A 12702-nucleotide genomic window follows, 5' to 3' on the forward strand; every position below is an offset into this window, starting at 1 on the left:
CGCCCCCTGCTGCCGCCCGCGAGCCGAGATACTCTGCTGCTCACTGGAGACCCGCGTCCTCTGCGTCCTGGGGACGCGCAAAAGGAAAGCGGCCCGACCCCGGTGGGAAGCGCGCGCTCAGAACCTGGGAGTAATGGCGTCAGCTTTCCTGCTTCTCCTGCAGCTGCCTCAGGATGCTCCACTAAGGGCAAAGGCGGTAAGGAGGAAACGGGCTTGGACGCAAATCACAGCCGCAACTGAGACTCAAGGCAAAACCGGGTAGGTGAGGAGCAGGGGGCGTGGCGACCTCCAGCCGCTGGACCAATGGAAGAGGAAATTCTCCTGGCGCAGAGCTGGGAGACCTTCGGGGGTCACGGGTGGGGTCTTTTTGGCACAGGCAAAGGGAAAGCAAGTCTTAGGGGCAGCATTAAGAGAGGAGCTTCCGTTTGCCTCTGTAGGGACCCCGCGGGCGGAGGTTCGCCCTCTTCCCCACAGGCTCCCCGTAGCCACTCTCGGAGTGGCAGTGGAAAGAGGAGCTGAAGGAAGAAAAATTTTCAGATGAGGCCTCCTAACCCCCTTCAAAAGCTGCTGAGCCTTTGCTTTCCCTCAGTTACCACACCGTGCCCATTCCCTTCAGCCGCTAAAGCCAGTGCCACCCTGGGCGGCCTGACGGGCACTTTTCCCACAGCGTTGGGAGCCCCTCATGCCAGCCCAGAGCCCAGCCCCGCCTATACAGCCCACAGCTCTGCACAGATGTCATCCCACGGCTGAACGCAGCTCCCCCAAAGGCCCTGCCTTGAGCCATTGTGCCCACCTGCCCACCGTCATGGCGGCAGGCCGTGATTTCTCAATGCCCACAATGTCTCACCCCACCCAGCTCAGATGGGACTTACCGGAGCCCGTCCCCACCAGCCACTGGGCGTGCTGGGGGTGGAGCTTCCTCCTTCAGCTGGGGCTGTCCCTGCACCCCGCCAGACTACCCAGCTGGAGTGGATGCCCACTGCCCGATGGTGGAGGCTGCCTAGGGTAGGTTTGGACAGAGCAGCCGGCCTCCTCTGCCCCTCTGGGCCTCAGGTTTTACGGATACAGTCTTGCCCCTCACTGGGCTGGGCAAGGCCTCGACCCACGGTCACCAGGGATGGAGAGGCCCCAGTAACCCCTTCACTGAGGAGGGAAAGCAGCCACTTGGGCCATCTCCAGGGCCTGCAGAATCCGGGCACCCTGGAGTTCCAAGTGGGCATGGAGAGGGGACACCTTTCCACCGCCGCCCACACAGCTTGGGCCCAGGAAGCATCTCCCAAGACACTACAACCAGCATGGGTCTTTGCCTTCTGACCCGTTTTCCTTAAAGGGCCAGGCTTCCAGGACGCTGCAGAAACAGAGACCAGGGTTGCCCCTATGCCCACCTTACCCAACAAGTCCCCACTGTGACCCCTCACCAGGGCCATTCCTGCAGGGGCAGCACTAGGTCTCCTGAGGGTCAGACCCTGCTGGGCACCCTCTGTTGGCCAGTCAGGCACCAGCCCAGCTTGGGGCAGCCAGGGACCGTCCAGGGGCTGGCAGACCTGGCAGACGAGTGGCAGGAGCTATCCCGGCACCCACGCGGCTCAGCTGCTGCCCCAGGTTCTATGTGGCCATCTGCCACCTCCCAGCCCCACCTCCAAATGAGCACAGAGTGGGTGCCCCCAGCTCTCCCGGGCAGTGGGGGCTGTTACATAACTCATGCCTGCCCCTCTTCCCCCTCCCCAACACACCCCTAGGGCTTTCTGTCTCTGCCCAGCCCCCAGGCTGCCAGCTGCAGGAGTCAGGGCCCACCCAGCTGCAGCAGGACTTCCTGCAGCTCTTCCCAAACTGGACCTGCCCCTATGTCACCCCATTCTCCCAAGACCAGCAAAGGTCAGTCCCAGACCAACAGGAGCAGGGAGCAGGAGCCCCCTGCAGCACTACAGGCAGCAGTGGGAGTGGGCAGCAGGGCATGGCGCCTGACCCCAGCCTTCCTCCTGCCCAAGAGGCTGTTGTCCGGGGGCTGTTTACCCTACCAGAGATGCCCCCTCGCCCTTTCTTCTGCTTGGCTGGCCCCTACGGACTCCTCGAGGTCCACTCACCTGTCACCACCGGCTCTGGCCGAGGAAGGTGCCTGTTCTCAGGTTTTCTTGGGGCCATGCACACAGCCCACCTTCACACTCAGCACCCCAGGCTAAGACGGCGTCTGATGGCTTGCTGTGTCACCTCCCTCCAGCCCCAGTACCTGGCCCCAGGTTGTCAGATGGTGAGGAACAGCAGCAGCAGGTGCATTTTCAGACAGGGAGTGCCCAAGTGAAGGTGCCCCAGGGGGATTTGCTTGGAAAGCAAGACCACGGGAGAAAGTTGACCTGGCAGGTCAGCAGTAGTATCTTTTCCAGGGAAGGGCAAGACAGTCACCCCTCCCCTGGCTGTGAGAGGCTAGTGAGAGGTGAGCCATCTCAGTTAAAGCCTGGTGCCGCTTCTTCTCCAGGCCTGAGAGGTGAGGGGGTGGCCCTGGCTGTCCTGGGGTCGGGACTCAGCAGCTCACAGCATTGCCCTCCTTCCTCCAAGGGTCCCCCAGACTGATCCCCACTGGACTGCACATGCTGGCTTCCCCCAGAAGCCCAGGCCTTTCAGGTCCCTGGGATCCTTATCCCCAGGCCAGGGGATAACCCAGCCTCCCCCACTTTCCAGACCCCGTAGTCATGCCTTGGTAAATATAAGTCGGTCACAGTTCGTCTGACAAAACCCCAGCCCTGGTCAAACTTAAATCATCCACCCACTCCCTGCCCTTGCCCGAGCAGCTGCTTTTTCCGGAGCAACACCCTCACTGCATCGACTGGCTGTGCTTTCAATTCCCCACCATAATCTCCCAGCGTTCCTAGTAAGTTCAATTTGACCAGTGAGAAAGCAAGTCGCCAGAACTTATTAGCCCTGGTTGGCCATGTGGGAGTCCAGTGCCTTAACCGCCATGCTACCTGCTGGCCCCTGGAATGACTGAAAAATTTTACTTAATTTTATTCATTAGCACTTTTAAAAAAATTTAACCAGAGAGAGAAGGCAAGTGAGAAAGTAAGCCACCAGGTCTGGGACTCAAACCACAGCCAGCCACGTGGAAGTCCAGAACCTCAACCACGCCACCCGCCAGCCCCCTGGAGTGACTTTCTAAGCCTTATATCAGATCCTGCTGCTTCCTTAGAACACTTCCGTTTCTAGCAGCTGCCCCGTGTTCTTACAGTAAAACCCTCCTCGTCCGTGTCTGCCCTGCCCTGCCTCCCGCCCTGCCCCTTGCTCGTCCCCTCCACTTACAATGGCCCGATGCCCCTTGCTCCCCTGCCTCGGGGCCTTTGCACTGGCTGCTCACGCCCGACGTTTTCACAGGCAGCCTCCTCAGGTCACTCGGTCTCAGCAGAAATGCCACATGCTCAGAGGTGCCCTTCCTAACAGCCTCTATGAATGCACCCCCCATCGCTCGTCAATACCGCTCAGTTGCCATCTCCTGTCCCTCCCTCGTCCCACCAAGTTTCATGAGAACAGAACCCTGCCTTATCCGCCATGTTGTTCCCCATGCCTGTGACACGACCACCTAGCTCCTGAGAGGCACCACTGCAGGTGTCGGGTGAATGAGCCCACACACCTTGTGGGTGGGGACTAGGGGGTGGCTCACCCCGCCACCTCTGGTTAACACCCCAGGCCTCTATGCCTATCACTCCACCCAGGCTGGGGCTCGAGATCGAACTGGGGCAGGACCATGGTGCACTGCACAGGGCAGGGCTTGTGAGATAGACCTGGCTCCGGAGTGACACAGCGATAGATGGCTTCCAGGGGAGGGCATGACGGTGACATCTTTGTCCCTGACCACCCCAGAGAGAAGGGACCCATCTTCCCCTTGAGCCACCAGGCTCAGCCAGCCGCATCTCCCGGAGGGCCCAGATTTGGACACCAGGAGCCAAGTCCTGATGGAGGCTTGTGATGGGCAGCCTCTGAGAGCCCAGCCCTGTGCCAGGGCCTGGCCCCGCCACTCGGAGAGCCATCGGTGTGACTGCCTCACGACCAACTTCTGATAACCAGGGCTCTCCAGGCACCTGCTCGCTCCTGGGCATCCCCTGGTGGGACAGTCACTGACCTAGAGGCCCTGCCCTAGGCCCACTCAGGTCTCACCTCCCACGTGTCCAGGGGCAAGGACTGTTTCCCCACGATCCTTCTCAGCTAATGCTCTAGACCAGGCCCCCATTCTCAGAAAACCCCTGTTTCAAGACTGAAACTCAGGATGCACCTAGGAGAGGCTTCGGAGTCCCAAGAACCTGTCCTCATACCCCTGACGTGGCCACAGCAAGCGGCCACCGCGGGAGATGGCAAGGGCCACGCTGCCCCTGGAACCTCAGAGCTCCAGTCCTCAGCCCTGCGCTGCTCCCCAAAGTCTGTTTCCTCTAGAAAGTGGGATAACCCCCATGGCCCCTCAGGACAGGGACGTCTAAGGCGCTGTCTGTGTGAAACCACCGGCCTGACTCAGCACTGCAGCAAGCACCTCACCCGGCTTTATTCCTGCTATTCCTGCGGCCCGCAGACACCTGCTGCTCCACACCTGGTGCTCCCGCTGCCCTCCCACCAGGCAGGCCTCCTAGACCTCCAGCAGGCCACAGAGCGGGGCATGGGGATGGAGGCTCCTCCCAGTGACTGTCTTCTTTCCTGGAACCTGGTAAGGAAGGCCAGGAGCTGGGGCGAGGAGGTGGGGCTTGGTGGAGGGTGCCTAGCAGGGTGCCCTTTCCCCTTCTAGAGCCTCCTCTGGCTGAGTGTCTATGGGGACAAGGCTCTCGAGACAGTGATGGGGCGGGGTGAGCTTGAGTCCTCTGCCAAAGGCCTGCTGTGCAGCCTGGGAGGCACCCCCACCCCGTGCTGACTGGTGTCACCTCCGGCCCTGAGCCTTCCTGCCCTGCAGGGGAACAAGCAGGGCTCTCAAAGCCTGAGAGCAGGACTGGAGGCCACAGCTGCAGAGCAGTCGTCAGGACACCAGGGACAGGAGGTTGTTCCCAGGGTCCCAGGACAGGACTCCCCCGAGGCCTGCCCTGAGGGAGAGGCAGCACCATTGGTCCATACTGAGGGGAGGTCTCAGCCACAGGAAGACTTTGAAGGGCCGTCAGGGCTGGGCTCTGTCCCTGGAGAATGTCACCTCCCCTTTCCAGCATCCTTCAGAGCTGAGGCAAGTCAAGAGCAGGCAGAATCAGGCATGACAGACCTGGAGGGCCTCTGTCCCTAGGAGCCCTCAGGGGAACATGACGGGGAAGGGAGAGGAAGAGACCTGGGCCTTGGAGTGTGGCCAGGTTGGGGTTGGAAGAGAGGGGCCCTGTCCAAAGGGGCCAGTGGGTGGGCAACTCAGCTCCTCTGGCCAGAAGTCACTCTGTCACTCTCTGGGCATCTCCCTAAGATAACTTCCAGGGACACAGCCTCCTTGCAGAGCTGGGCTCCCTGAAGCGGCCTGGACGGGTGCCGGCTGGTCTCCCATTTCTGCAGATGGAGCTGGGGATGCGGAGGACAGCTGGGCCAGCCGGGACTGCTCCAGGACACCAGCAGGCACACCTGCTCCAGGCCTTGACCTCGGGGAGACAGCAAGGACCTGAGGTGGCTTGGCCGAGGGCTCCCACCCACGTGGGCTCTCTCCAGGCCCTGCAGGAACATGGCTGGAGCCATTGGGGCCGGGACTCCTGGACTCCTCCGACAGTCCTTGTAGAAGCCGCTGCAGGTATGGTCTGGGGGCTGGAGTGGGGCTCCTGCCCCTGCTGGGGACCTGGAGCCCTGGAGCAGGAAACACGGGTCACAGAAGGCAACATGTGACTCCAGCTTTGTTCATGGGGGTATCGAGGCTAGCCATAGTGCCCCTGCTAGGCCACTGCCCGATGCCTTCCAGGCCAAAATACCATGCTCCCGCCAGCGACCAGGATCACCAAGCCGTCCCCCTGCCTCCCTGCATGGCCCCTAAGGTCACCACAAGGAGATAGAGGTGCTTGGGCCCTCCATGACCCCCCCCCACTCCAGCTGTGACGCACCTGACCCAGCACTGCAGCCCACACCTTCCCTACGCCCTCTGACCTCACATCTGGAACCTCACGAGCACTGTTCCTACACATGCAGCCGCGTCCCAAGCCCAGGGCGTCAGGAGGACACAACCAGGGGCACTCGGGCCCCTGCGCTGCACCAGGATGGGCGTCGTGTCCTCCTTGTCCTTTGCTGCCATGCCAAGACCATGACTGCCACCCCCCACTTTGTAAAGACTCCACTGCCGGCCAAGTTATGTGGTCGCCCCGGCCCAGCCCTGAGTGCTGCCACTCTTGCACACACCCCTAACGCTTCCTGACAAGCTTGTGCCTCCCTCAGCTGACACTGATCAAATTCGCACCATCATGCTTCAACCAACAACACGTGTCCCCACCGGGTCCTGTTGCCCCCACAGCCCACACCGCGGACCTGCTCCGTCCCGCAGCCTCCTCCACTTATGGCTCACTCTCTGAAGTCATGACTTACACCCCTCTCAGCCCTTGCTCCTCAGCTTCCTCACCTCCAGGTCACGCTCCTGACCAGGCTGGGGCTCCTCGGCCCTCATTGCCATCACTGATCACTGCCTAGAACACAACCTCGGTCACCTTCCTTCCGGTCACACCCACGACAAAAAGCAGCCCTGGAGATCTGAGCATCCAAGCCCGGCAGCCTCCGCTCGCCATTGCTGCCACGTGCCTCCTCCACCAGGTCTTCTCTGCTGTACGGGTAGCTTCACACCTCCTCCCTCATTCCCTTGCGTTCACACCACCTCTCAGCCGGCAGCCCCCACGCATTCCTTATGGGATCCAGACCCTGTCCTCACACCAAGATCCTCCTGCTCAGGCCAGCGGGTGGCACAGCGGTCAGGGAGGCTGGACTCGCACATGACCGACTGCGGTTCCAGGGCTGGGCCCAGTGGCTTGAAAAATCACGCCAGGTGCATGTGCGTGTGCACACACGTCCAAGATCCCAGGAGGAGAAAGGAAGAGAAGGGATTGTGGCTTGGCCATCCCCCTGGAGGGTGATTTCTCACTCTCCTCCCTTGCCCCCCACAGTTCACATCTCCTAAGGCAAAAACCTTTTTAAAGGAAACAAACAAACAAATATCTGCACACTCAGCTCTATTCCTGTCCTCTTCCTTCCTGTGAGGGGAAGTCCCTCAGCTCCTGCCCAGGCAGCCCCTCCAAACAGCCTGGATGTTCCTTCTCCCTGCTGTGCCTGCCCTTCCTCCCCCAGGGAGGCGTTGCTTCAGGGTCCAAACACACTCCTCCCACGTCCGCCATTCCACACAGACCTTCCCTTGACCACAGCCCCTTCCAGCCACCTCCCAGTGCTGTTCCTCACACAGTCACACCTCCAAAGAATTACCCACAGAGCTCTCACTGACCGTCTGCTATTCTTTAGGGGTTTTGCTAGAGAAATGTCTTTCTTATAGTAAAAGATTCGTACATAGAGGGAAGAATAGTCTTTAACAAGCGATGCTGGAACAACTGAGTAGCTAGTGGGTTCTCAGAAAAGTTATGAAAAGTTTTTCTATGCAAAGATGTGTCAGGACTTTTCCGACAACCCAGTACATAAAGAATGAAGATGGACCCCCACTCTTAATCCCTATACCATACACAAGAGTTAACCCCAAATGGATCATACATCCAAGTATAACATCTAGAACTACAAAGATCTTAGAAGAAAATATAGGAGTAAATACTCATGACCTTGGGTTAAGCAAAGCTTTCTTAGACATCAGCACAAAGTGACAAAAGAAAAAATGTCGGGAAATTTTTCCAAATGCTATACCTGGTAAGGGACATAACTGGAATATATAGGCAGTTCCCGACTTACAGTGGTTCAATTGAGAATTTTTGTTTACCTTTATGATGGTATGAAAATGACACATATTTAGTAGAAATTAACTTTGAATTTTGAATCAATCAAGAATTGTTTATAATAGCCTTTCTATAAAGTAGGTTTTGTTAGATGACTTTCCTACCGTAAGCTAATGTAAGTGTCCTGAGCATGTCTCAGGTAGCCTGGGCTAAGCTATGGCGTTCAGTAAGTTGAAAATGTATTTACTATACCTAAGTTAATGGTATTTTCACACAGGATGGGTTTATCAAGATATAACGCCATCACATGTTGGGAATTACTGTGTTTTTTTTTATATAATTATTTTATTTAACTTTGTTTTAATTTGACCAGAGAGGAACAGAGTGAGAGGGAGGGAAAGTGAGAAAGCAAGCCAGGTCCAGGACTCGAACTACAGTCAGGCACATGGGAGTCCAGCACCCTTAACCACCACACCACCTGCGGCCCCGAGAATGAACTGTAAAAAGAACTCCTACAATTCAGCAAGACACAATCCAGGTGAAAAATGGGCTAGGGATTGAAAGAGACATTTCCCCTGAAAGGTACAGATGGCCAATAAGCATATAAAAGATATTCATTAGTCATGAGGGAAATGCAAATTAAAAAGAAGTGAGGCACCACTTCACTCCTACTAATGGGTATGGCCCAAGTGATTCATAACAAGTGCTGGCAAGGATGTGGAGAAGCTGGAGCCCTCGTTCGCTGCCGGTGGAATGAAAAATGACATAGCTATTTTTCTGGAAGATACTTTAGCAGTTAAATATGAAGTTACCATAGGACCTAACAGTTCTACTCCTGGATATATATCCAAGAGAGACATTGTTGACATCAAGTCTTGCAAACAAATGTTCATAGTAACAGAAAAGTAGAAACGACCCAAACGCCTTTCTACGGACAAATGAATAAATAACGTATCCATCCAGGGAAATGCTATTGAGCAACCAAAAGGAATGAAGTATTGCCGTACTACAAAGTGGACAGAACTTGGAAACATTAGCCAGGCACACAAGGCCACATGGTATAATTCCATTTATAAAACTGTCTAAAGTCGGGCCAGCAGGTGGCGCAGTGGTAAAGGTGATGGACACTCCCACGTGACCAATCACGGTTCAAGTCCCAGACCTGATGATGATTTGCTTTCTTGCATTCCTCCCCCCCCCCCCCCACCACGCCTGGGCTAAGCTATGGCGTTCAGTAAGTTGAAAATGTATTTACTATACCTAAGTTAATGGTATTTTCACACAGGATGGGTTTATCAAGATATAACGCCATCACATGTTGGGAATTACTGTGTTTTTTTTTATATAATTATTTTATTTAACTTTGTTTTAATTTGACCAGAGAGGAACAGAGTGAGAGGGAGGGAAAGTGAGAAAGCAAGCCAGGTCCAGGACTCGAACTACAGTCAGGCACATGGGAGTCCAGCACCCTTAACCACCACACCACCTGCGGCCCCGAGAATGAACTGTAAAAAGAACTCCTACAATTCAGCAAGACACAATCCAGGTGAAAAATGGGCTAGGGATTGAAAGAGACATTTCCCCTGAAAGGTACAGATGGCCAATAAGCATATAAAAGATATTCATTAGTCATGAGGGAAATGCAAATTAAAAAGAAGTGAGGCACCACTTCACTCCTACTAATGGGTATGGCCCAAGTGATTCATAACAAGTGCTGGCAAGGATGTGGAGAAGCTGGAGCCCTCGTTCGCTGCCGGTGGAATGAAAAATGACATAGCTATTTTTCTGGAAGATACTTTAGCAGTTAAATATGAAGTTACCATAGGACCTAACAGTTCTACTCCTGGATATATATCCAAGAGAGACATTGTTGACATCAAGTCTTGCAAACAAATGTTCATAGTAACAGAAAAGTAGAAACGACCCAAACGCCTTTCTACGGACAAATGAATAAATAACGTATCCATCCAGGGAAATGCTATTGAGCAACCAAAAGGAATGAAGTATTGCCGTACTACAAAGTGGACAGAACTTGGAAACATTAGCCAGGCACACAAGGCCACATGGTATAATTCCATTTATAAAACTGTCTAAAGTCGGGCCAGCAGGTGGCGCAGTGGTAAAGGTGATGGACACTCCCACGTGACCAATCACGGTTCAAGTCCCAGACCTGATGATGATTTGCTTTCTTGCATTCCTCCCCCCCCCCCCTCCCCGCCCCCTCCTCAGCACTGCCGCCTCGCTCTCTGTCTCTCTCTGGTCAAATTAAATGAATAAATAATTCATTTTTTTAAATTGTCTAAAAATAGTTAAATCCACAGAATCAGAAAGTAGGTGATTACTTGGCGATGGGGGACAAAAGTGGGGGAGGTAAAGTGGGGTGTTCAGGTACTCATGACCTAGAAGTGGAGCCTGGGTATGGGTGTGCACGTCTCAACTTTACAGGATGTTAAATAATCATTTTCCAAAATGGCTGTACCAATTTATACTCCTATTGATAGGGTATATATGATTGGGGACCCAGCAGATGGTGGAACAGTTATATCGCTGGACTCCCACATAGTCAACCAGGGTTTGAGCTCCCGACCCGGTGGCTTAAAACTCATGCCAGGCGCATGTGAGTGCGTGTCCAAGATCCCGAGAGGAGAATGGAGGAGAAGTTATTGCAGAGTATCTGTCCCCTGGGGGGGGTGATTTCTCGCTTTCTGTTTCTCTAGAGACCCCACATGCCCTATTGCAAAAATCTCTCAAAAAAAAAAAAAAAAAAACACAAACAAACAAAATATAGGGTATGGGGGCTAGCAGGTGGCGTGGTGATTAAGGGCGCTGGATTCCCACATGGCCGACCACAGTTCAAGTCCCAGACCTGGTGGCTTGCTTTCTCACTTTCTCTCTCGTTCTCGTTCTTGCTTTGTTCCTCTCTGGTCAAATTAAAAAAATAAAGTTGAAACCAGCGGTTGGCATAATGGCTATGTTGCTGGACTGCCATATAGTCTACTGCGGTTCAAGTCCCAGACCAGGTGACTTAAACTCACACTGGGTGCATGTGCGTGCATGCCCAAGATCAAGAGGAGAATGGAGAAGAAGGGATTGCGGCATGGCCATCCCCCCTGGGGGGTGATTTCTCGCTTCCTGTCTGTCTCTGTCTTTCTGGTGAGCACACGTGCCCTATGCCTATAGCAAAAAAACTCTCAAAAAAAAAAAAAAAAAGTTAAATAATTCTTAATGGAAAGAAAGTACAGTTGTGACCATTCCTTGCGCCATACCCTTAGCAGTATTTCGTATTATCAAAATTTTAAATTTCCATCAATTTACTGGATAAAAGAGGGTGTGGCAGTCTTTATTTGCATTTCTTCAATTGTTAGTGAGTTGAGCATCTTTCGTGTTCATTTCCCATTTGGCTTCTTCTGAGACGTCTTTTCTCTTTGGTGAATCATCTTTCTATTCTGTATTACGAGTGATGTGTTACAAGGAATCTCTTTGGGCTTATTACTAGTATTTTCACTTTATTTATGATGTCTTTTGATAAACAGTTATTGTGGTTGATGCTGTTGAATGTCTGAGTCTTTCTAGTTTTATGGTTATTGTCTGCATCTTATTTTAAAAATCCTTTCTGAAGGTTATAAAGGCATCCTACTATGTTTTCTTCTAAAAATTTAAAGTTTTTCCATTTATACGTAACACTTTTACACATTTGGCTTTTTTTGCAAATATTACTTAGAATTTTTAAAAACAGATACCAGTTGCCAACCATTTGATGACTAGTCTGTCGTTTCCCTAGTGGTCCTTAATGCCCCTTGAGCAAGGTCCCAGCTCTTGCAAAGACAAAACCCATTTCTAAACTCTACTTTGTTCAAGTGGGTAATTGTCTACCCTTGTGCCAACGTTATACATTCATATGGAGATGTACATTTTATACATGTATACATTTTATAACCTATACATTTATATAGATATTTAATAAGCTATATGCCTTAACATCTACTAGGACAAATCTATTTTTCTTTAGGAGTGTCTTGGCTGTTACTGGCCTCTCAGATTTCCATACAGATTTTAGATTCACCTGCCAAAGTCAAAATTTATTGAGATTTTGGATGAGAATTTATTAAATCTATTAATCAACTTGGGAAGAATCAAATTTTTATAACACCGTCTTCCTGCCAATGGCTATGATACATGCTTCTCTATGTCTACTTGGTATTCTTTAATATCTTAGTAAAGGTTATTTTTTAACCCACGAAGATGTTATATAGCTCTGTCAGATTTATTCCTTGGAAACTTTTCTTTTAATTATGTTTGCTGTGGGTGTATAGAAATGTAATTGATTTTCATAAGCTGATTGTATCTTTTTTTATTAGAGAGATTTTTGTTATAGGGCATGTGTGCTCTCTGAAAAGAGAGAGACAGAAAGCAAGAAATCACCGCCCACAGGGGCTAGCGACACTGCAACCTCTTCTCTATTCTCTTCTCCAGATTTTGGGCACGCACGCACACATGCCCAGCATGAGTTTAAGCTACCAGGTCTGGGACTCAAACTGTGGTTGACTACATGCGAGTCCAGCAACATAACCATTCCACCATCTACTGGTCCCTATATCTACCTTAAGTTTTTATTAGTTCTAATTTGTTTATAGATTTTGCCTTTTTTAAAGAATTATTTTATTTAGCTTTATTATTATTATTATTATTATTATTATTATTATTAAATTTGACCAGAGAGGGACAAAGGGGGGGAGATAAGTGTTAATGATTAGTGATATCTGAATTGCTTTCCAATCCTGACTTAATTTTTCTTGTCATACTGCAATAACTAAGACCTCTACAATGTGGAATAGATAGGACAACAGTGGGGGGGGGGGAAAAC

General features: G+C 52.1%; 1 protein-coding gene across 1 annotated transcript in view; it reads right to left on the minus strand.

The window, feature by feature from the left end:
- Positions 1-4304: 4304 nt before the first annotated feature.
- The window catches only part of ASTL (astacin like metalloendopeptidase), a 24000-nt gene continuing 15602 nt past the window's right edge, over positions 4305-12702 (minus strand). Inside the window, exon 9 of the mRNA XM_006166550.1 lies at positions 4305-5775. Within this exon, the coding sequence (XP_006166612.1) occupies positions 5384-5775 (392 nt within the window). The 3' untranslated portion in view covers positions 4305-5383. The remainder of the gene's footprint in view (positions 5776-12702) is intronic.

This window comes from Tupaia chinensis, unplaced genomic scaffold (genome assembly GCF_000334495.1).
Source record: "Tupaia chinensis unplaced genomic scaffold, TupChi_1.0 Scaffold144276_1, whole genome shotgun sequence".
NCBI classification, from domain to species: domain Eukaryota; kingdom Metazoa; phylum Chordata; class Mammalia; order Scandentia; family Tupaiidae; genus Tupaia; species Tupaia belangeri.